The following is a 26,203-nucleotide window of genomic DNA, read 5'->3' on the forward strand; positions in this document are numbered from 1 at the left end:
AATGTGGTTTTGAGATCGGTAGAAAATATATTCCCACAGGCATAACATATCTAACAATTATAGTAATGATTTTGTAAAAAAAACGTTAAGCTGTAGTGATATCTGAACAGACAACTCGGTCACGGTCTTTGCGAGACCCACAGGTAGAGTCATCTTCAAACATCCGGTATTTTAGCAGCTCATTGTGTTTCCAGTTAAACTTCCTAAAATGCTAAAATACGACAACTGAACTTGTAAGACCTTCTTAGAATTTTAAAATTTAATTTATTTTGGCATCTAAAGCCTCTTGTAAAATGTCGCCAAGTAACATTGACTTCTGTAATCTAAGAGCCAATAATAAACCAAAAGTACGCACTGTGCTTTAATCTCAAATAATTAGGTACCCAAAATTAAGAAAAATAGAAAAGTAAAAAGAACAAAATAAAAAAATATTGCACAGCCACATTACCTAGAAAGTAAAGTTGATGTTAAAAAGCCCTAAGTGTGGATGATATAAATTATCTTCCATATAAAAAGTATAAATATCTCTTAAAATACAGCTGCAGCTATACTTTAATACCACGTATTATTTAATTCATCTGTTAATGAGGTAACAACCAAGTTTCTTACAATGCTTCTCTCTACTGAAAATATTTTAGGGCAGCAACAAGAAAGAATTTTTCTAAAAATATTTCTGAATCAAGAACAGCGATGTGTGCAGCTCTCCCTATGAGAGAATCTGCTGTATTGGGTAATGCATTAATTACATTATAACGAACCAAATTACATTCCTTATTTTGAAGAACTGGTAGAAGCAGGTTCTGGATCATTTCGGCATAAATTGGTCCTGCAGAGGAAAAGAAAAGTTGTACTGTGTGAATCACCGGAAACACATACAGTTCTTTGACCTTGAACTCAAAATGAATAAATTCTAGGTTAAGAGAGGTAATGATACGTGCTACACTGTCGTTCTGTTAAGATGGAATATACAGGAAGTTTGATTTCCCCAGAAATGCTGGAGAAAAAAATTCAAACTATGCATTTTAGTATTTGTACATTTATAGTCAGAATGTCCTCAACGGTATTAATTTATTACATTATTTAAGAGACATTTGTTAATATATAATGCTAGAATGTAGTCATGTTATGATATCTCAACAGTCAATATGACCAATCATCGCTGAAAATGGGAAAACTACCTCTTCTTTCAGTGCTAGTATTAAGCCTCAACTAAATACCGCCCATGTGCTTGGCACTATAACTTCATGTACTCAAAAATCCAAGATATTTGTGCTCCCTCTTCAAGGAGTAACACACCAGGAGCTGTGTTCCTCCAAACCCCACGCTGGTATTAGCATTTTACAACCATCACCCCTGGTCCCCAGAGGGGACTCAGCTGCTTGGGGAAGTTAAAAACGCCAAGGTTGAGATCAAAGATGTGCTCAACGTTTTTCAAACACATGTACTGGATATAACCCCAGCTGGGGAGATGGGCAAGCATGACTGAGAAAACTGTTTAGAGCAGATGAACAAGAGCAGATCCTTCAGAAGGATGCAGAGTTAGCTCCGAGAGCTGTAAGGGGATGGATCTCCTGGCCAATGAATAACCTGAATCGCAACTATGACATGAATGCTAAAAGCTGCACACGAGCAAGCCGTACAAAACTTCGTAGAAGTGGTGTGGGTGTGTGCTCAGGTGGGGGTGAATCGGACAAAGGTCCAGGAATGCAGGCAGAGACTGGATGAGCACCCAGCGATAACTGGGGAAGGCTCAGGTTTTATTAAAATATGAGGGGTTACCCTTCAGAATTTTAATAAAGCACTGGCCATCCGTGTAACTGTGCATCAGGCGGCCCCAGACATCCAAAAATAGTTTAAGAAACATTTGTTTGGTTGGCAGGGAGAAAATTTACAAGAAATACTGAGTGTAGCCACACTGGTATATGATGGAAGAGAAAGATGGAGGAACAGAAGGTGAAGACGAAGTTAAAGGAACAGGAGGTGAATTTGTAGGCAGCAGTGTTGGCAAAAACCCTGCAGAGTGGGGACAGAAGGGGGAGGATGGGATCACACTGACTTAGAGCTGAACGTCCCATAACAGGGGAGCAGCAGAGACACCGGGGGTAAAGTTGTGAATGTTGTTTCTGTAAGAGTCTGGCACACTTGCAATGGGACTGACCTCAGCACCCTCATATGAGGGGGCCACACAGACCAACGGGTCGATCCGATCAGCAACCCTGAGCAAGCTACTGGCAACTAGAAAAAAGACCAGGGTAGGTACTGATGAGGTACATCCTCTGGAAAGCAAAATCAGATCATGAGGGACATAAAACAGGGAAAATGGAAGGCAAAAAAAGAATTGTTGGTAGACACTTATGCAACCTTATCCCTTCTAAATTACATACCCAAAGGGTCTCGTAAAAAAGTTTTGCTACAGGGTGTAGCGGGGGAAGCAATGAGAACTCTGACTAAATTTTTGTTAAGTGACTATTAGAAATCAGAGCATATGGGGAAAATCTGCACTAGGTGAAGACTCTGATGTGTCTCTTGGGAAGAAACCTGTTGCAGGCTTTGGATAGGGAAATCAGGTCAGCACCAGAAGAGACAGATTATTATGGGGATATATGTTAAAAAGGAAAAGAGAAAGGAAAGTGTAACCAGAAATGAATTTGTAGTACCCTCAGAACTGAAGGAAGTTCCAAAAATATTTTGGAGCTGGACAAGTACAGGTGTAGGGTTATTAAAAGCAGTGTGAACTGTGCAAATAAAAAAACAAGGGGGGGGTGTTCTACTAGCAGTGAAGCAGTATCCCATCCCAAGTCAAGCATGCCCCAGTATTCCAACCAAACTGACGGTTTATGAGGGATGGTAATCAATGAGAATGTGAATCCCCGAATAATACCCCCAATACTGCCTGTTACCAAAACAGAATTGATGAGGAGGATAATCTGGAGTATAGATCTGTATAGGACTTAAGGAAAATCAATTAGCATGTGATAGGTCCTTTCCAACCCAAGGCATTCTATGATTCTATGATAGCACCACATCCTGTGGTACCAGATCTGTCAACCATTTTATTACAAATTCCACATTGGGCAAAAAATTTTACAGTTATAGATTTAACTGCTGCATTTCTCAGTATACTGTTCAAAGTGGAAAGCTGACTACTATTTGCTCTCACTTGGGAAGGGAAACAGTTAATTTGGACAAAACTGCCACAGGGCTTTGTGGGATCACCAACTATATTCTCATGAATATTGAAAACAGATTTGGAAGAGACACAACCACTGAGACATTCAGTATCAGTGCTGCATTTAGAAGATTTGCTGATAGTGAGTAATTCCAAAGGTAACAGTTTGGTAGACACTGTACACTTATGTACAAAATTGGCAGAAAAGGGAGACCATGCATTGCCATCTAAGCTGTGCCAAACAGTAGTAAAATACTGGAGATTTATCCTAAAAGAAGGGCAGAGGTTAATAGATCCAGAGAGAACTGAAGCAATCATTAACCTACCCCAGCCAGTAACAAAAAAGCAGTTAAGTGGGGCTTTAGGACAAGTAGGATTCTGTAGACCGTGTATTCCATGACTCTGGGAGTTAATTAAGCCCTTAACTGAAGTCACAAGGCAGGAAGAATTAGAACCCCTGGTGTGGGGCCCAGGCAGAAGGCGGGCATTTGAAACTGTAAAGAGAGCTTTAATGACTGCTCTGGCATTATGCTTACCAGATTACACTAAGCCTTTAATTTGCATACTCATGAGAGAAAAGAGAGTAGCCAGCGGCATGATTATGCAGAAACTGGGACCACATCAGAGGCCTGTAGCATATTACTCAGTTAAGTCAGATCCTGTTTACAAATGGCACTACTCACCGTCTAAAGAGCAATGGCAGCAGCAGCCAAGATAGTAGAAAAAAAGCCATCCTTTGATTTTTAGGGCACCAGTTAAATGTATTTGTGCCAGATGAGGTGGAAATATTATTGAAATGATATGCAAATCAGGACTTATAACCACAACAAGCTCACAGGTATGAACTTATTTTATTGATGGCAGATAACAGAATTTTAGAGCCTTTTAATACCTTGAGGACGCAATACCTTGAGGATGGCCGCCCACACCACAGAATTGTTTAGGTTGGAAAAGACCTTTAAGATCACAAAGTCCAACCATTAACTTGGCAATGCCAGGCCCACTACTTATCAATGTCCCCAAGCACCACACCTATACGTCTTTTTAACTACCTCCAGGGATGAGGTCTCAACCACTTCCCTGTGCAGCCTGTTCCAATGCTTTACAGACTTCTCCATGAATTTTTTCCTCGTATCCGATCTAAACCTCCTCTGGCACAACTTGAAGTCATTTCTTCTCATTCTATTGCTTGTTACTTGGGAGAAAAGACAACACCCACCTCACTAAGCCCTCCTTTCAGGTAGCTATAGAGAGCAATACCGTCTCCCCTCAGCTGCTCCTCATAAGACTTGTGCTCTAGACCCGGCGCCAGCTTTGTTGCCCTTCTTTGGACACGATGCAGCACCTCAATGTCTTTCTTATAAAAAAAAGGGACACAAGACTTGAGGTGTGACCTCATCAGTGTCGAGTACAGGGGCACAATCACTTCCCTGCTCCTGCTGGTGACACCACTCCTGATACAGGCCAGGATGCCGTTGGCCTTCTTGGCCACCTGGGCACACTGCTGGCTCATGTTAAGCCGGTTGTCCACCAATTCCTCCAGGTCCCTTTCTGCCAGGCAGCTCTCCAGCCACTCTTCCCCAAGCCTGTAGCGCTGCCTGGGGTTGTTGTGACCGAAGTGCAGGATCTGGCTCTTGGCACCTCATAACTTCACACAACTGACCTCAGCCCATCAATCCAGCCCGTCCAGGTCCTTTTGAAGAGCCTTCCTATCCCACAGCAGATCAACACTCAATGTTGATGTGATGGGCATCACATTTGATAAGCTCCAGTCCACTGGGACCTCCTCAGCCAGGACTGCTCATAAAAGATGCAAAGTGGCTTTGTGAGCACTTCTGCCAGCTCCTTCAGTACCCTTGGGTGGATCCCATTTGGCCCCATAGACTTGTGTGCATCTAAGTGGAGCAGCAGGTCATTAATCATTTCCCCATGGATTGTGGGAGCTTCATTCTGCTCCCTGTCTTTGTGTTCCAGCTCAGGGGGCTGAGCACCCAGAGAACAACTAGTCTTATTAATAAGACCAAGGCAAAGAAGGCATTAAGTGTCTCAGGCTTTTCCTCATCCTTTGTCACTATGATTTCCCCTGCATCCAGTAAAGGATGCAGGGGATCCTTAGCCCTCCTATTCTTGCTGATGGAGTTACAGAAACATTTTGGTCTCTTACAGGAGTGGCCAAATTAAGTTCTAGTTGGGCTTTGGCCTTTGGTGTAACCCCACAACATCCTTGTAGTGCTCCTGAGTTGCCTTCTTCCAAAGGTCATAAACTCTCCTTTTTTTCCCCACCGAGTTCCAGACAAAGCTCTCTGTTCAGCCAGGCTGGTCTTCTCCCCTGCCAGATCATTTTCTTTGGCACATGGGGACAGGCTGCTCCTGTGCCTTTAAGACTTCCTTCTTTAAGAATGTCCAGCTTTCCTGGACTCCTTTGCCTTCAGGATTGCTATGACCGTGAGAAAGGCATTATGACTACCAGTAAACTGCAAAAGGATTTAAAAGATGAGCCCATGTTAAACCCTGATTTAACTTTATATGTGAGTGGCTCCTGGTATTACCAGGATGGGAAGCACGTGATGATATGCAGTGGTGGATGATGAACCAGTGAGAGAATCATAGAATCATAGAATTGTCAGGCTTGGCAGGGGCCTTCCAGATCATCTAGTTCCAACCCCCCCGTCATGGGCAGGGACATCCCCCACTAGATCAGGCTGCTCAGAGCCCCATCCAGCCTGGCCTTAAAAGCTTTCAAGGATGGGACTTCTACCACCTCTCAAGAGTTTTACCAGCAAAGAACAGCTGTGCAAGGAGCAGAACTGACAGTCCTAACACAAGTGGAAAAACAAGGGAAAAAAAAAAGCAAGTAAATATTTATACAGACTCCCAATAAGCTTTTGGAGTGTGTCATGCTACAGCAATGCTGTGGAAGGAGAAGATTTCTGACTGCTGTAGGAAAAGAAGTGGCAAACGGAAATGAGATAAGGAAACTACTAGAGGCTGTGCATTTGCCAGAACAAATATCAGTGGTACACTGCGGGGCCCATACCCTGGAAGATAATCCGGTCGCACGGGGAAATGCCTTAGCTCTGCTGCAGTGAAAGCAGCAGCCAGACAACAGGAAAAGACTTCTGCATTCATCATTCACAAATGAAAAAGGCAGAAGAGGAAACAGTCTGAACCTATCACTCTCACTTAAGAACTACGGCTGCTCTAAAATTGGAACCAGGATTTAACTGCAGCAGAAAACTCGCACACCACCGGCAGATTCACTGCAGAACCCCTAACCTTGCATGAGAATTCAACAGCAGCAAAGTGAAACATAATCTAATACTTAAGAATTGTACATGGATTGACCCTTGCTTTGAGCTAAAGTGTAACCAGGGAATAACTATTTTTATTATTTGTGTCTTTTGTTCTTACTATTAAGTAAGCATGAAAACCTAAATTTTAAAAACAAGTCGACTCAAGTGGCGGAAAATTGTCAAAAATAAAAGGAAGACAATCTACACAGGCTATGGGGGAATAGCTGTTCCAGTCCCTAGGAAACTGCCAAGAATCCTCTCCAAGAAGGAGTTCAGAAAGCAAGTGCATCCAGTCTGAACTGGTGGGAGAATCTTCCCTGACTCTTCTATAACATCATCCCACCTAACTTTCAGCAAAGTCTATAGCTAGAAATTTATTCACTCATCTTCTTCTGCATATAATAGAACAGGACAGATCCAGAAAGCAATTCAGCTCCCACATGTATTTTCTCTGTTACTACAAAGTAAGCCCCGAATGTCTAAACACACAATAGAGGTGCTTCAGTTAAGCACCTAAAATTAAATGGGACGAATTTGAGACCTATGACGTTTAACCTGAGTGTTGTGTTTGTTTTGCAGGATATTGATTACCTGATTGTTTATCCTTTAAAGCTGTTTTACACATCTCAATGCGAGCAGAGTGATAAGGAACGTAACGATCCTGCAGAGATCCTACTAAGACGATGTTTCTGAAGTAATGAAGACCTATAGGAGAGGAGAAAAAGGCATCTATTATAATGAATCCCTTGACAATCACTACAGAACAATTAAACATTTTACAATTGAAATTTGGCACCCGTTTATTACAACATCTTGCACAAAAATGAAGAAAAATGAACCACAAATAGGTAGAGCTACAGAATGAAGTGATGCTGGGTACCAGCCTTTCCTCAGTACATATTTTAATACTTTTAGGTGTGACCCAAACTGTGTTGTTTCTCACCTACACGGAGCATGGTTCAACCCTTTGTTACGCATGTTTAATTAATGTCTAGCGTCAATAAGTACACAATAGAGACCACCTAGTGTAGGTGCTTCTGTTAGGCACTGCCTCACCAGAAGGTCTGGCTAGCTCGAGCTCAGGCACTGGGTCCACTCATAGCACCTCCCCAAACAGAATTAAAGCCAGATGTCCTACTTCTTGGATGAGCACTGTAACAGTAAGATGAGGTAAAGGTAGGAACCTCTAATAATGATGAGACTGACAGTCCTTAAGACATCTAATTGTTGTGTTTTCTCTAAAAAGCTTCAGCATATTTCTGCTGCTGTCCATCTGCTTTAGGCCAAATCCAAAAGAGCATTTTAGGAAAAGAGGCTGCCTTAGAACTTTGCCCTTCTGAATATTAGGGTCATCTACAGTTAAACACAAAGGCAAAACCAGTTTAGGTGTATGTAAAGGTATGAAAAGCAGCTGAATGGTTCTCTGGGAATCTCTTACTTCTTTGGTGCTTGCATCTCATCATTGGCAGATTTGATCTAACTCTCTCTGTGCTGGTGCTAATGAGTTTTGCACTGGTGCTGTTAGCCTGACTTTTAATTTCTGGAGAATAATGGTCAGATCCTGTAACCGGTAAGTTTTTGATTTATGAAATATACTTAGGCCCTTCTGAGCATTATAGGAATACTATAGGTAAGTCATTCTTCAAAGGTGTTTCTTGGAATCTGCAGCAAACATTTTCTGGGTCAACCTCTACAAATCCAATTTTTCTTTCATTAAAAAAAGCAATCTGATTGTGTAGGAAATATTTCCTATCTGCTTTTCAGAAGCTATACTGCCAGGACCAAGTTCTAGATTCTATTTTCCCCGGTTTGTTCAGCCTGAATACATACTAAGTATGAACACATACTAAGTATTAATACATACCCGTTCCTAAAGCCATCAGTGGAGCCCAAAGAGAAAAATCTTTCCTTTTTTCAGAAGTTGTTCCCTAATTTTCAATATTTTGTAAACTCCCTGTGATTAAGACTGTATCTGCCAACCAAGTCAGTTACAGAAACAATGCTGAACTTCAGTGTATGAAACAGTACAGGAATCTCCCCAGATTTCACAGAAAATTGAAAAAAATAAGTAAATTCTGTAAATCTATAAAAACATAGAGAAAATGCATCCAAACTAGATCCTGGTTCCTCTTCAAATGCAGGAAATCCATTTGTTGGGTTTTTTTTTTTGCCTGTGCCTACTGAAAAACAACACTGTCTCAAAAGATCAGCTAAATCACCAGAGTCTTTTACTTGATATCTGATGAAAAATGACTGCAGTAAATCCTACACAAAGATGCAGATGCCAGCTCCAAAACTTTATACTGAGTTTAAAAGAATGCAGTTGGAATATATCAAGGATAGGAATTGTCTGCAGACTAATCTGTAATAGTTTCGTAAATTCCTCAGGACTCTGCCCATCTTGTACTAAGTTTTTTTTGATACTTGCTCTCCCTAGAGAAAGCAGACTGCCTAGATCTTTTAATCAACCTGAAGAAGGAAGAGTATCCTGGAGAATCTTTAAAGGAACATCAGTTTACATCAATCAACATTTAAAATAGACTCTCCTCATCCTCACAAGTGATATAAGACAAAAAGAACCACACCACTAATCTGAAACCAAACACAGGACACCCCAGTCTCATAAATTAGGCATCCTCTTTCACTCACAGTGACTCATGTTTAGTGCTTTATATTCTCGGGCTTCCCTTCATTTTAGACATAATAACCATTAGTAATCTTTTACAAAAAAACATTTGAGGGAAATCTTCAGTGGGAGCAGAGAAGGCATACAGGATATTTCATTAGCATGTGTTTTACTGTTTAAGTGTGCTTGGGTGTTTTTTCTTTGGATACCTCTTTGTTCCTATTTTGAATAAAAAAGTTCAAGTCTTCCGTCAAGAAGCTGTTTGACGTGGTTCATGTGAGACGTGGTTCATACGACTATATGGATGGAAAAGAGGAGTCACAATGTGTATGTATGCAAACGTACAGAACCCAGCAACCCCTTGGACTTCTACAACCTGGGGTAACTCAACCCATTTGTCAACGAGAAGGAACCACATGGTGTTCAAGAGCACCCTTCCTGCTCTCCACACAGGCTGTGGGACTATTCAGGACGTAGACACAGAATCATCTCTCATATGGAAGTGTGCAGTGCTAAACCATGCCTTAAATTAAGTGTACTTGTGGACAAGACGCAACTTATCACAATCTTTCATTTATGTAGCAGTAAAAAATGGCCCACCAGTCATCTTTACACGTTGTTCTTTCACTTACTTCCTAGACGTTAGATATTTCTTCCCTGAATTAAATTAAAAATTAATGAATAAATTGTGAACAAGAATACAGCTAATTCCTATGATCCACATCTTTATTTTCCCACAATGCATATAACACAAGATCTGTCTCATGTACTGTATTAAAAACAAAATGCCAAACTTAAAAATATTCTAAGTAACTAATGAACCGTTTTTTCTTGTGCAGCAAAATTTTCTTCTGCTGAATTAAGAAACCAACCCCAAAATCTAATTAGGCCAACATTTCCAGATTGCTGCAGTTACAGGAAAATGCTAGAAGATTAAAAGCTAATTCTATCAGAACTTTTTAAAAACACTTGAACTCATCACATTATCCACTGAATAGATCACACATTTTTTGCAGAATACCATAAAAAAACTTGAGGTTTGTCACTAACTAGAAAGTATTGACAAAATTTTTCAACAGGATTTGAGAGAGCTTGGAAAAGAACAACCCAAGTGAAAGATCACTGCTGAAATAACAAGTTTTGTCCCCATGTAACAGAATGTTCTTTCCTGTAATAAGGAACCTTTAGTGGGCTTTCCAAATTTTTATCAATCTCAGTTAAAGTGAATTTAAGCATACACAGCTAGCACAATTTCTGTAATTCTTAACCTTCATGCCATTCCTGCCTGTCAGTGCATTAGTCATTATTAAACTAATGAGATGTATATAAATTCATGAACCATTTTTCCAAGTGGAAAAACCTGTCTGGAACAGCAGTTATAAAGACCTGGTAACTCATAAGTTATCACATAATACAAGTCAATCACATAGGAATACATTTTTGTGTATGTTCAGGCACGAGAAGCAGAGGTTAAGTCTGCCCTCTAGCTACAGTCAACATCCAAGCAGGGAATGGGAGACGGAGCCACAGGTTCAATGGGCTGCTGATTCTCTGTGAGACTTGCATGACAAAAGGTGTGACAGAATTCCATACCACCACCCTTTAATTAATTCAAAACAAGGCTTCAATTATTTGCAATGGGAAATATTCACTGTGGATACCACAGATTTCTTGAGCATAATAAAATAACAATCACTTACGATAAGCCCAAAAAAAAGTAAAAAAAAAAATTCAACAATCTGATTGCATTAAGTAAGCTGCCATTTTTCTTAGGCATATACTAATCACAGAATCCTATAATAGAGTAATTTATGTTGGACAGGACCTTCGGAGATCATTTGATCCTACCCACATGCCCAAAGTCAGGGGGAACTGATGTTAGATCACGTAGCTCAGGGTCATATCTGGTTGCTTTGCCGCAAAGAAAATGTCTCAAGTTTTGTCCAGGTATAACACTCCCAAAGTCTTCTATGATTCTGTCCATTTACTTTACTTGTTTGGAAATTGTGATCTGGAATCTCTGCCATAAATGAAGTCTGGAAATACGGACTTCAAAAATTATGCCTTGGCAGGCAGCCACCTCCCACAGTTGGTCTTCCTTGTTGCTTTCTGAAGTCAATGTATCACACATACAGCTAGAGTCACATCCCAAAAATTAAAGTGTTAAGATCCTGAGTCAACTGAGGTCTCGGATTAAGATGCCACGATACAGATGCAAGGAAACTCAGACCTTCAGCTGCAGCCTCACAAGACTGATCAGGGAGCAAGGTTTACACCAACTCAAAGAGTTTCATGTCAGCTCCAAGTCTGCTTTGAAGATTTGACCTTAAAGAACTTGGCTGCAGATGCTATAGAACCTACCAGATTCTTCTAATGTTGTTGGAACAGAGCTAGAGGCTTGGGCAGTCCTCCCTTTTAGCTGAACTGATTAGGCACTACCAACAGGGATGCCATTTCAATTCTAGTCTCACCCTCATCATGACTTGAGGCACTCCCCCAACTCAAGAGCTGAAATGCCTTTTCCCTCTGCAAAGCTGAACAGCCCCAAGTAAGCTAAGCTGACATCCTGTATATAACAGACATCTCAAAAAAGCAACCAGGTCAACCATGCTGATCTGTCGTTAACGTGGATGTAAATGAAAACCAAGCCAAACATCTTTTCCTCCTCTCAAGAGATCAGGCGAATGCACATTTTTAAAGGGGGAGATAAGGCAATAAACAAGCACTTGAGAATTCCACTGTTCAAGACCTGTGGAAGTGTTAAGACATATGAATCTAAGCCTACATACATAAGTACGAAAACATCCTGGAAATGACTGTGGCTGTACATTTGTATTTGTGAACTCTGGCGTAAGAGGAACAGAGCTGCAGAGCAAAACTACTGGCGTGAAGAATCCTTCATCCATCAAAATGTCCATTTTGAGGAGAGTTTGCTCTGGACTAGCTCTCCTCTAGTCCTGTGGATGCAGCACGCCTTGGCTGCTGAAGCTGATTCACTGCGTTTGGAAGCAAACAGAGATAATGAAGAGATTTGCTTCTGAATGCATTCCTGAGTGCTAACATGGGCATATTCTATGGCTGAGAAATGGGACTTAAAATGGGTTCAAAACTAAAGCTGAGGTAGAAAAACTTGCAGGTCTAAAGTTTGTTGCAGGAAGCACTCTCGCCAGTAAGTGACCAATTCCTAACTGGGACAGAAAACAGCAGTTTGAGGTTTGCTTTCTGGAGGCCAGTCTCAGCAATCCATGCTTCCGACACACAGCAGTATTCATGATAGGAGAGTGAGTTCTGTCCAAAATTTTGGCGTCAGTTTATCCACCAAGTCCTTAAATGCAAATAGTCAGTCACAATTTACATCCAGTGGGGATCTACCTCCAGACTCTTCAGTTAATGTTGTTTCAGGTGACTGACAAGCTCACGCATCGGCAGGCAAAGGCCGTCTGACATAACCAGACTCCATTTTTAAAACTTGTACTAACCAGTGTACTGGCATTCTGAGCAAGGTATTCACACACAAAATCACAGAATGTTAGTGGTTGGAAGGGAAATATGTGTGTTTCTTGTCTGAAACCAAACTAAAAGCAAATGTTACATGTCACTGACATTTTTCCTAGACTGAAACCGTTTAATGTTTAAATGTTCTCTCACTGCTGATTTCTTAACATATATGGCAGAGTCTCTGAACCCATCAAAGAAGACCACCTGAGGTACCACGAGCAAGAAAGCGCAGATTTTTTCAGTGGCGATGCCTACCAATCAAGAATTTAGAGTTTTATTATCCTGGACTCCTTTGAATATATTTATTTTTAGGAAAAATGTAAAGTGGCTGAGTATGAAATGTAAATAAGGTAAAACAATATTATAATTGATGAGGGGGGAAAAAATAAGAAGAGCTTCTTCTATTTACCTTGCCCAAAACAAAGTGAATTAGAGAAGCTGGGAGAAGTGCTTGGGGACAGTGCCCGAGTTCCATCTGAAAGCACCTTCAGTCTCACTGCAGATGCCCCTTTTCTGCTTCCGCAGACAGACACTGCAATGTGCTCGAACTGGAATCAATTATGTATTTGAATGCACTGATCAAATGCACATTCTTACCTAATCCCTTCGAAGAAAAAATATTTCTGGTTATTATTATTTTGGTGACGTGCCAAAAAAAACCCCAACAGATGGCATTTCATAAGCCAGCTGATTTTTAGAGTTGATGTTGAAAGTAAACATGAAGGTGCAGTTATCACTTGTAGAAAATATTGAAGCAAAACCAAGATATTAACTGGAAACAGAAACCAGGAGCCGTGCAAATTCCAGAACATGTCACTGAATCCCTACACACTGCTATGCTTCAAATAGTTTGAAATAATAATAATTCAAATAATTTGATATTGATTAATAATAATTTCAAATAATTTGAAGCACATTGGCTTCAAATACTTATCTCACTCCCAGTAACCCCTTTAAAGACAGGTTTGCGTAATTACAATTTTCTAAGTTTTAAGGCAAATGTCAACTGTTCAGTTACAAAAAGCACTGATTTTCGCTAAGTGGGTAGACAATACTAACACCTAAATGCCAAGCAATTAGAAAGTAAAAGACTATATACTGTTTAGTTTTGCATCTACAAAATCTCATCAAATAAATTAAAAAAAATTATGTTCTTATTTTCATTGAATCCATAATACTACAACATGAAACACTTATTTAAACATAATGCAGAAATTTTCACGTATATTTTCATCTGTCCAACTACAATTGTGTTTGTATTGAACAAACGTCCTTAGTAGCTGGCAACCTGGTGTAATTTCTTGTCACAGTACAAAAGTAACAACCATTTCCAAGACCCTCAGAAACTACCAGACAGACTGCAGCTGCTGAAGACAGGACAAGCAGATTTCAAGGAGACTGCTGTTAAAGAACATAATTCTAAACATTATCATTATGAAGCAGCAAGGTCAGAAAACTGAATTTTCCACTGGGTTAAGGACAGTGTAAATACCTCAGCTGCGAGCATATAACGACCAGTGCTTAAAGTAACTTAAAGTTCAAAAAACAGCATAAACTTTAACTTTCTTCATTTTAAGCAAATAATCTTACTACTTTTTGCTCATTAGCAATTATCAATGACAATAGTTGTAAGAGAGAAAATAGCTCTAACTTTGTAGAATTTTGAATGTTCGAGTCCAGAAAAAAAATACCCAGATTTTTTTTTTTAAACAACAATCCAAAAAAAATTTATGCCCACTACGTGGTATTATTCTCTGAAACAAAGATTTATTTCCATCAGGTAACCTATTAGATAGCCTGAAAAGTAATTTTGTTTTCATAATACTTACACCTGAAGATAAATGCGGACTTTTTAAGGTTGCTTTTGCAAGTTAACTTTTTAAGGGGACTCTGCTTTAACAAACTTGATAGCTGAGCAATGAAAGAGTTATATTTGACTTTTAAAAAACATTCTAAAATTGCAACACTCCATTAGTATATAAAAGCACGTACGATGCTATAGCAAAACAGAGCCTTAGAAAAGCAGACAGTTCATCAACATCACTTGTCATTTGCTGCAATTTACTGAATCAATCATTTCAAAATGCGTTTACAATTTTAAGAATCAATTCCTATTTATACAGCAGAAACAGATAAAAAGAATTGTTAAAATAAGTTATCTGTCATTCTGCCTTGACAGATAATTGAAAATGAAATGTTCCCGGAGTTCACTTGCTAAATGAGAACCAACCAGAGGTGAGGAAATTTTGCAAACAAAACTCCTGTCTGGATATACTTCTGAAAGAACAATCCAAAGAACACACTCTAAATGACAGATACCTACGTTTTGGTAAACTTAGTCCCTTTTAATTTAAGGATACTAACAAAATTAATGACAACAACTTTGTAACACAAGTTTTGTCACTTAGATGAATCACTATCTCAGCATCTAGTTATATTTACCAGGTACAACACAACACGTTAATCAATTTACATCAAGTTTTTTGGGAAATGACAAAACTTGAGTTGGTAAGAGGTATTTAAAAAAAAAACCCAAAAAAATAATCAGACTGTGACTAATGATAATAAGCATCTATTGCTTGAGTTCAAACCACGTAGATTTCACCCTCTCAGCTTTTATCTCAGAACTGGATAATTACCATTCACTCCTATCAAAGGATGAGCTACAATATACAAATAGCAGCATTGAAATAATGGTAACTTTTAGGAAAACCTGTTTGTTACTAGCTGCTTTAAAAAAAATCCTAACAAAATATTTTTACAGTGCAGGAAAACTGACGTCAAGAACTTGAAGAAACTGAAAAGACCAAGGTCTGGGTAACTTCAACAAGTAATGACAGCCTGACACTGTACATAGGAATTGTTGCATGGTATAAAAGGGAAGGATTTATTAATGATATACTTATATTTTTCAGTTGCAAAGGTTTCTTTAAAGTCTTAACCTATTGTTAGGTGAAAATTCTGCATACACTCAATAAGACTCACAATTCTTCTTCCTGCACTATCATGCACAAAACCTGCTTTGCCTGAGAGTATTTTGTGAGTATGTAGCATTAAAGCATCAGAACTCAGTTCAGAGCAGATTCTTTTGAGATCTCTGGCAAGAGAAGAAGCTAAAAATTTTTGGGAGTGGCAGAGAAGCTAACTGGTGCTGCTTCTGACTAGGAGATCCAAGAGCCTGAGGTGACGTCCAAGAGCCCGAGGTGACATCCAGCCATGAAGTCCAACCTGGCCCAAACTTGGAGGAAAGAGCAAGACTGGCAAAAGTTTGCCGAAGATCCTCCTAGATGTGGTGCTGTGATAGAAGCAGCACTGAAAAGGAGTTACTAGAAATGTGTTCATGAATGCAAATTTTCTGGTGTTAACTGGTACTGCTCCAAAATTCAGAACAGAGAACAGATATGAGCAAACATCTCTTGTTTCTGAATGGCACTAAGCATCAGTACTTATGGGAACATCTTTTAAAGGGTTCCAGAGGAGATGCTCAACAGTATTTTCACCTACCAGGATTGACAGAAACTAGGAACTTCACCCATCTTGGGGTTAAGCAACGAGACGATGTGTTTAACAGGTGTGTTCTCTGGTGAATTTGAGAACTAGAGCCACAAATCACCATACAACAACGTGACTGAGACCTAGACCCTCCAAATATCACCTGCTGGAGCCACAGCCAGTTTTAGGGATCATCTGGAAACCACCTAGAACACAGTGGAGTTGAAATAGTAACAAGTTTTACTACTTTGGGGATTTTTCCAGCTGCAAAGTCAACATCTGAAGAAGACACCACATTAAGCAGCGACAGATGTTTCTGCATCTTGGGCTCCTTTTTTCCTATAGGATTACAATAATCAACAGAGGTTGCAAAAATGAGGGCTACACTTCTTAACGGTGTTGTCAATCTCTTGCACAGAGGCTGGGGTAAAATGATTTCTGGAAACACTCATGTTTAGAAACCCTACAGAGAACAGTATGCAAATTTCTCTGGAAAAATCTGCAAAGAGACACTGTACAGTTTGTGGAATCCCAAACTCCTCTCATCTGGGGTTTGAGAGTCAGGCACAGCCATACTGTACAGTCACTGAATGAACAAAGAGACAGGACAGAAGCACGCTTTGTACAGGTATAGAGAGCTAAAGACATCAACACCTACAGCGTAGGTACAGCGCATTAACTCAGCCCTCAAAGGAATGCCTTCTTCCTTCTTTTCTAGGTAAGCATAAATCTTGCTTTCTTTTCTCCTTAAATAAAACTATCAACCTTTCACATCTCCTCCTCCCTCAAATCTTCTTTTCCCTCACACCAAGCTCACTGAAGGACCTGCTGTGGCCCAAGATAAAGCTCTTTCTATCTCTCCACTAAGGAAGCAAAAAAAGGAAACCGGGCCCTAAGAATTCTAGGCTCCTTCTACAGTTTATTGGGAATAAAGTCTGAAACACATCATGACTTAAGCCAAGGCTATCCAGGTCTTTCAAAAAGCCTGTCATACATAAAGGCCTGTCATAAGAAAAATACATTGTATTTCTAGAATAGACAACAATACTCAAATAACAGTGCCACTAGTCGTGTTGAGATACATACACACAAACCTAAGGAATATAAAATTCTTTAAAGTCAACTGACTGATCAGTCTGATTATCTCTGTAACACGGGTCCCACAATCTTATGCAGCATCCACTATGTATGTACCCTCATAGAAGCTCCTAACTTCTGCTTAGGATCAAACATTTATTTTCCAAAGACTGCAAAGCTGGATTGAGAGTGCTTCAGTTAATGGCAGTCCGGTTGTTCCAATAATTTTTAACTTTGCAGTTCACCTTTAGATACCAGTTCAGCCTTAAATATTACCTTATCAGCAACAAAATAATCTTGCGATAGTAGATTTTGAACAGAAGGGGGGGAAAATATCCTGAGTTTTTGTAAAATTAGTTTTTGATCAACATTCATATCTTATCCACGATTTTTCTTCTTGCTCCTTATTAATCTCTGCTTCTTCCAAGTCCTGTGAGTTTTACATTCAAACACCTCAAGAGCTAGATGTCAGTCTTTTCCTGCGTATATCTTTACATTGTTTTGCTCTCAATAAAATTTCAGCTGTGACGATGTACGGGTATTTTGATGGAGAAACGTGCCTGGATTTTTCACATCTCTCACTCCACAATTGCCTGGCTGGTGCACATTTAGAAATACCTGTCAGACCAATCCTCAGTATCTTTATAATGCTTAACAGAAACTACTCAACTGACACATTAACCACTGGCAAAACTGCCTCTCAGCCAATAGCTTAAGTAAAAATACTCAAACCAGAGAAAATTGTATGAATAGTATCATACGGATAATCTCATCTGTTCTTTTAGCTATTATGCTAAGTACAATTTCTCCTTCCTTTATAAAAATTATTTTTTTGTTTTCCCTGACTATCTTACTGAGCTAATAAAAGACTAGTTAGCAAAAACTTTAAAGCAGAATTTTACCTTTATAGAATAGGTAAGACAGATAAGTACTTGACTCATCACATTGAAATCACTAGTTTTAGTGGCTCAAAAGGAAGCTGACATACATATATTTATATCTATAATCTATATGTCATCTGCATCTGTATCTGTAAAGTGGCTGCACTCATAATATCTGCTCATTATTTAGGAAGAAAAGTCTCACAGTAAGGGTCCACCTCTGCTACAAAAATAGTTTACTTCTTACTTGAAGAATACAGCACAAAAGCCAAAGTAACACTTAAATAAACTCAGAAAGGACCTTGTTGGAAACAAATTTTTTTGTTCAGGTTTCCTATTCACATTTATAAACAGTGGCCTTAAAAGGAGAATTAACAAAGCTTACCTGCTTTTTTACTGAGTTTGTATAAGAATGTTTGTCGTGGATCTGAATGGTCTCGACATGTCAACTGCAATAAAGAACCAGACTTCTTCCACTTCTGCATAAACCACAGTCCTGCAATGTTAGGTACAATATGATTATAGACACACAATAAAATATGAAGGCTAATAAGTAAAATACGTAAAGCCCACATATTTAGTCTCTCAGATGTTTCTTTTCCTTTTTCATGTCAGTACTGTCAAGTCTGGATACATTTTGAATTTTTGTTCATTATTCTTTCCTGTCTCTCTCTATATATATATTAAAGCATGAAGCCTGTTATTTCCACTAATGCACAGGCCTGCCTGCAAAAAATAACTATACTTGCAAAAAGTGAAACCACATGATTGTGTTAGCTATATGACAATATACAAACTCTAGGTCAGTAATTTTCAGAATATTAGAACATTTTGATGTTCAAATATGTAGCACTAAACAACAAGTATTACTTCTCAGATTTCTAAAAATAACTCTGTAGAGTTATCAAATTCATTAAATATAACTTGGAAAAAAGGAAGCGGAATTTTCTTGGAGGAATACCACAGTATAACATTTTCTACGATACTGTACCTTCTTTATTAGTCAATGAGCCAGCTGGCTAACTAGCTTTTCAGAAAATCTTATCTCCCTTGCCAAACAAAAGAAAAGCAGGCAACCAAGCCCTTGCAGCCCCCAAAATGTCTTTATGTGTTAATTAAACTCTTGGAAAAATAGTTATTTTTTAAATTACGATATATTGGCATTTAGTAATGCATACACACAATATAGTAATTTAGATTTCAGTATCCATTACTTAATTGTCATCTTCATATTTTCCAAAATCATGGAGAGCCTGAAATGTAGAGGATGATATGAAAAGGACATTTGGTACAGTCTTCAGCTACTGAAAATAACACTTTACCTGTATTAACAAGCGCGCTGCTGTTGTAGAGAGTACCAAGATGTGGTCCAGACAGAGACAGGAAGGTATGAAGTTTGTTGAGGTAATATTTAAATCGAGGTCTTGTGAGCACTGAACGGATTATTAAATTACCCAGCGAGTGTCCAATAAAGCTGTTTAAAAAGAAAAAACAGCATACAATAGCATTTGATGACTTTTTTTTTCTTTTAAACAGAGAAAAATAAAACTAGTGTCATAAAATGCTAAAAGAACATAGAAAAAACAATTAATGAAAAGTTTCCATTCAGAAGCCTGTATTCTAGGTCACATAGAAAATACTAACTTGTCCATATCTCCCAAGCTGTACATACTCATTACAAACATGTTCTGAGCAACTCCAGAATTATTTTATATATTATTTTTGAAACGCTAGTGAAAACAAACTATCCTTCTACCAGCATCTCCCACCCAAAACCACTTCTGGGTGTATTCCCCTCTGTACCAAGTATTCAAAAAATACTTTCTGAGCTGTGCATGACTGATTAAATCACTACTTTGGCATGTGATGGCATTCAATATGGTAAATGTGTGACGTTACCGAAACAACCTAGTGGAGAAATCTGACTATTTTAAAACAGAAGCAACATCTCAGACCTGCTTAGCAGCTGGACCAAAATAAGTGATTATGAGCCTAAGCGAGGCAATTGAAGAATATCTGTCTGCCAGGAGAATATTACATTTAGTTGTTTCCCTGGCTAAGCAAGTTAGAAGGGCTTCAAGTATCAAAGTTTAATTACTGCTTAAACTGAGGTGCCTACTGTCACATCCACAAATCTGTATAAACCATTTCTTTAGAAATTTCACTACAAAATAAAGCAATTCCAGTTATAAGGCAGTTAAGCTTACAGATCCCTGATGAGCAAAGGACCACACCATCCTAGGCACTGACTTAAAGAGGATACGGTAGAGACAAGGCTCAAAATTAGAAGGAAAAAATGCCTTCCTGTTTTACAAATATATTCTCAGGAAATGGAGAGAACAGACAACCATCCAAAAATATACAGCAGAACTATGATGGCTGGATCATCTATGTACCACAACATTATACCCACAAGATCATCCTTCCCATTTGCGCCGGATCACTACATTTGTCAACAAAAATATCTAAAACAAAGCTACCAGTAATATCCGTGTAAAGTAGTGCTAAAAAATTACTTGACTGTTTAATTGCTTTGCAAGGAAGAATTATTGACTCCGAAAATTCCAATTTCAAGCTAAATAAAAAAACCCCAAACATTAGGTCACAGAATGACAGGGCCACCCCTTAACTCCTAAACTCTGACATAATTATAAATTTCTATGACAGAACAGGCTATTTGTTCCTTAAGAATATACAGTTTAAGCATATATTTATATTCTTCCTGCTCGTTTGTACTACTAGGTTTTCAAAATTGCTGCAATATCAGAAATTCTTTGCTGCAGCTTGCTCTATTTGACTAACAGGTTTAGAAATGAAAAATACATAACCTCTGTGCTGTCAGCACAACAGCAGCGCATCTGCAAAACAAAATATCGAGCTGCAGAGTCTCTTGAATACTAAAATTTAAAACTATTCTCTCAGAGTACATCATAAAGTCCACACAAGAAAAACAAAACCATAGATTTCTTTAGGAACAAGAAAAGGTCCACAGAAATTGAGTTTATCTTGAAGATTATCTGCATGACGTAACTGCTCTTGAGGAAAAGAGATTATTTTGTAAAGAAGATCTGAACATTAACAGAGCTGTTCTCTTGACAGTTCTCTGACAGTTCATCCACTATTTACTAAACATGATAAAGAGATAAGAAACTCTTACATTGTACCATAACAAAGGACAAGTTCAATGCTGGAAAAAAATCCAGATAGCAATCCATCCATCAATGCTATCATCCTTCAAGAATATGGGGGATACTGAACCAAAACTTCAGAAATACCAAAGATCCATTTGAGGAAAAAAAAAAAGGTGCTTGGAACTAGCTATGTGAATGTATCTCAAAGATCAAACACTCGTTCTTAATTTGGAAAGACTTTAATAATAAAAGTCACAGCAATATACGATGTTCATTTTCAGATGTTTAGGTGAAGATGTAATAAGACTTTAACATTATTTTCTAACAGAAAATGGTTTAAGGATTTGCTCAAATCAAAAAGGTAGAAGGAGGAAAAGGAAAACCCTTCAAAAAGGGTTTTGAAGATGAAAACATACCCCAACCTACTCACTGCTTCAGATATTTGCGACTATGCTCTGCAAACCCAGTGCATTTCTGAACAGCAGGTGGCAATACTACCATCTTCTGAATACCAGCTATCATCAACTCAATTCACTGAAGGAATAGGATTATACTGCAGTATTTATACGAGCTTTATGGCACAAGTCTACCAATTCAGATCATACTGGAAAATTAGACACAGTAGAAACTCATTATTCTGTACTAACAAACAAAAAATCCTGTCCAACTACAAAAATTCATGAAAGATCAAAAAAAAAGGAAAATCCATTAAAAGCCATAATGAAAAACGTTCTGAAACAAAGAACAGATGTTTTAATATATGCAGAGCTTTAGTAATTGCGTTCTTTTCTTGTGAGTCAATATTCCTTAGGAAAGAGGATGAAAACGCGAATAATCCAACTAAAGTTAAAGTCCAATACAGGTCACTGGAAACTTATATAAGACCCGACATGAGGTAGATGGTTTCTGAAACCACACTGTAAGAGCATGTGGTTTACTTCCTGGCTATGTGAGGACCTGGAAGGGTTTCCATCCTCACAGATAGTCAAAACTTGAGGAGGGATGACTGAGCAACTTGACTGGCTTCAAAGCTGCATTAATTTGGAAGGTGGCAATGGTATGAGGCATAAAACTGCTTCAGCTGACCTCCAGGGGTCCCCTCAGGTATTCTGTGATTCTTCACCAAATAGTTGTTTTATAAGACAAATTGCTGTTGGCTGGAATCAAGCTTCTAGATCATGCTTGCTACACACCTGTACTGAGCACAAAGATGCTGTTCAGAGGAGATTAACACACATGCTGGGTTGTACACTGGTGCAGCAACTGGTATTAGCTTCAGCAGTACCAAAACCAGTGGTTTCCCAAAGTTGACACAACAGTCCTGATGGTACAGGGAGTGCCTCTTATCTCAGTACAAGAATGTAGCACAATAAACAGAATTTTGTCATTACTTGAAGGCATGAGGCGTTGCACTGACCCGGTAGCACAGATTCTCAGAAATTCTCTTGACTTCTCTTGGCCTGAGCTGGTTTTAGCTTGTTTTGTGACAATCGTCTAGCAGTGAAGTAACAAACCAGGCCTAAAGTTGCTTTAGTTTCACTGTAGTTTCTATTAATAACAAGCAGTTATTCTGTGTGGCTTGAAGAGTGTCTCTCTAGAGTAAAGTCTGGTGTGGAAGAGTTCAGACATATCATATGCCAGAGGTCCCCAATGGTCCATTAATGGTCACTGCAGAAGCACAATCTTAAAACTCAGGAAAGAAAGCCAGTGCCAACATTAGGGATAACAGAGAACAGAGGGGGAAAAAAATACTAAAGAAAAAGAGTAAATGGGAAAGAAAAGAAAGAGCATGTGGGCAGACTGAAAATGTTAAAAGTACAAAAATAAATCCAGGCAGACTCAAGGCCAAGGAGACAGAAACCATCACTGTGAACCTATTCTCCTGACACTGAAGCCCCAGGATGCTAATGTCCCACTGCTTAAGGAAGACAGAAACCACTAATCTTAGGACTCAGTCAGCTGCTGGAAGTGGAGCCCACCACCTGAGATAAACTATTAGAGATTTTCAGTGTAACAACTTTAGCCATACAGGATGTTTCTGCATTAATCTGGTCTATGAATTTTAGTAGTACCGTAACTAGACTAATGGGGGTTTTTTTCTGCATTTTTTATGAGATTATTAAAACACTAGTTGAACAAACACTAAGTTCTTAGCTCTATATATGAAGTATGTTCCCTTGGGCACATATGAGTGTAAAAGAGAAACAGGTATTTCTGATACACAGTATTGTTGGACTTTTTGCCATACAAAACCATTATAAGTCTGGAGACCGATTTCTAATTTGACTCTGTTATAGAGCAGCACTTGTACAGAGAACTCCTCCTTTAGCAGAGGAGGAGGAGGAGAAACTAGCATAATTTAGGGGAGTACGGCTAATGAGCACGAAGTCTACTTTCTTTCCAGTGGGACAGCCAAAAATGAGGTGGGAACACGTTGGTTACTTAAACAGGATTTCTCAATAGTACTTTGCCGGGCTTTCTGGGTTATCCCTTCAAGGACGTGCACATAAGCACATCTCCCTTCTGAACGCTCTCTCACGTAGCTACCAGGAAACAGCTGCGGGATTTACTAATAGGTTTAACTTTCTCAAGATAAGCTGAAGTTGAGAAATGAAGACTTCTGCTTTGGCAGGGCCAAAGGCAAGTACCCACCTTGAAAAGGAAACTCAAATATAAATTGATAGCTTATTTTTTCTTTCAAGTGACAAGTAATAAATAAAACTGAAAAAAATATTTACAACTGGAAGTCTTACGAGCGAAGCAAACCAGAAGCAAACGAGATTTCAATTCTCAGCTACAAACGAGAAGGTAACTGGGTGGGTTTGCTGATTACAGCTTTCAGACCACAGCACGGGAGAGAAGACAGCAGCGTGTGCTGGGGGGTTACAGAACTCTCCTCTCCCATACTGAGGGTACTAGCATGCAGTCTGTGTAACGCAAATACGATCATGCAGTGCTGCTTTATTTAAAATCCTCAATTTAGACAAAGTCAACCATGCCAAATCTTGCCTATCTCAAAATAGGAACATTTGTTTAAAAAGGGAGATAATGTTGAAACATGTGAGGTGTTTAGCTGAATAAGGCCTACCTAGCACACAAGTATGCAGGAACTTGTAGGAAATGCATGTTACTAGCAAGTTAAAAAAAGCTTTCAGATGTACTATATGCAAGGATACCTAAACAAATGGATGAAGTCAGGCTTGAATTTGCTTCTTTCATCTATCAGTGAGCTAACTCCACCAACACAGCTGTGTTAGTAAGTTCATCTCTCTGCCCAAATGGTTTACCCTGCTCTGAGAAAATAAATGGAACAGGTATTCCCTGGAAGTAACTGAAAGAAGAAACAGGAATTCACAGACTGAGGTGAGCCTTCTATTAAGATGTAAACCATGTTTTTTAGAAGATGAAACAATCTGAAAACACCAAAATGATGAAATGTTTTTTTCTATGCAGCTGCCCTTCAAGATCACAGATAACACAGAATTTTCCTGTAGGAATGACAAGATAGACAGTTTGCAATGTTGCACCTGGTGAAGAGAGTATAAATCACAAGAAAGCTAACTTTATCTTGACATAGCGCTATTACAGTTTCCTTTGACTTTCTCAAAATATTATCTATTTTTCTGCAGAACCCTATCGTGCAGGATCTGAGCAAGCACAGGACAGCAGTTCCTTTTAATGCATAACTCTCCCCTAAACCCATCAACAGGACTAGGTGAATTTAGAGCACTGTCCAGTCTTCTTTCAGCCAGCAATTCCCTCTCATTCATTCGTCCTCCTTTCCCCTACTCCTCCCCCTCCCTGAACTTCTCCTTCCCATCTCTCCTTTGCCTGCTCTGGAGCATCAGAGTTCATAACAATACAGGGCTCTAGTTTTATTTCTATAAATAGTATAGAACAGGTATTACCTGATTTTTGAAAGGGTTAGATTATAAATTTGTATATACTGTATAATTTCATCTAAAAGGCGATCTGTCATGGAATCAAAATCAGCAAAGGTATCATTCTGTAAAATAAAAGAAATAAAAAATAATAACTGTATTTTCTAATGCAGCAATATACATTCTGCATTCAGTCTGAATTCTTATTCCCCAGTGTTTTGATCAACAGCACACAAATAAAAGCATCTATATTAACTTTGAATACAAACACTACAGCTAGTTATCATCATTTTTTCAAGTTTTTTTCTTGTAACATGGAATAAAGCGATACACATTTTACTGTAAGACTACTTTCTTCTAACACACCAAAACAAATCTTAACATTACACAGCCAGCCTTACTTCTAAGCCTTCCCCTACACATAATCTTATCTGTAGAGAAACAGAAGACCCAACTGCACATTCAGAACTAAATCACGTTGCCCGTGAAATAGAAATGATACAATTAACTGCAGCAGCAGGAAGAGTCTACACTAGTAGTGTTTATTCAAAACAAGCCAAACCAAATCCTTAAAGCCTTATTCCCAGTTGACAGCTGATTCTATACAATGACTGGCAGCAAGAAATTTAAAAAGAGGTAGGCAAAGGCTGCCTAAAACTTTTCAACACAAGTTGCAAAGGTTCTTTGCTAAAATCTGTAGTACTCAACATATTGATAAATGATTTGGGAAAGGGAAGAAGGGGGTGAGATGTCAGAGTTTGTAGACAAAACCAAATATCCAGGATAGTCAAATCCAGAACAGAATTTCAAAAGAATCTTATAAAGTACAGCATTGCCCAGGTGATAAAACGGCAAGAAATGCCAAAGATACACAGTAAAAACCAGTCCTAAACATATATGAAACCAATAATCTATACATCTGTGTTCTATACAGTCAGCTGTGTTAAGAAAGCAAGGAAAGAACAGAAAATATTAATATTGCATTTTGTAAGTCCACAGTGCACAAGCTTCTTCAATGCCCTGCCTAGTTTTGACCATCCTAATTGAAATGACAAGAAGTTTGAAAGTGGGCAGGGAAGGCCATCATGGACAACCAGAAACTGTTTCACATGTGATCTTGAGAAATACTGAATGGACAAAGACTCTTCAGTTGCC

The 26,203-nt window shown here is 38.8% G+C and overlaps 1 protein-coding gene across 1 annotated transcript in view; it reads right to left on the reverse strand.

Annotated features, from left to right (window-relative positions):
- Nucleotides 1-244: 244 nt before the first annotated feature.
- The window catches only part of FAM135A (family with sequence similarity 135, member A), a 62,099-nt gene continuing 36,140 nt past the window's right edge, over nucleotides 245-26,203 (reverse strand). The window contains exons 16-20 of the mRNA XM_009876218.1: nucleotides 25,076-25,173; nucleotides 19,359-19,510; nucleotides 18,422-18,532; nucleotides 7,054-7,167; nucleotides 245-826 (exon numbers count right to left, since the gene is read on the reverse strand). Coding sequence (XP_009874520.1) covers nucleotides 621-826; nucleotides 7,054-7,167; nucleotides 18,422-18,532; nucleotides 19,359-19,510; nucleotides 25,076-25,173 — 681 coding nt within the window. The 3' untranslated portion in view covers nucleotides 245-620. The remainder of the gene's footprint in view (nucleotides 827-7,053; nucleotides 7,168-18,421; nucleotides 18,533-19,358; nucleotides 19,511-25,075; nucleotides 25,174-26,203) is intronic.

This window comes from Apaloderma vittatum, unplaced genomic scaffold (genome assembly GCF_000703405.1).
Source record: "Apaloderma vittatum isolate BGI_N311 unplaced genomic scaffold, ASM70340v1 scaffold179, whole genome shotgun sequence".
NCBI classification, from domain to species: Eukaryota; Metazoa; Chordata; class Aves; order Trogoniformes; family Trogonidae; genus Apaloderma; species Apaloderma vittatum.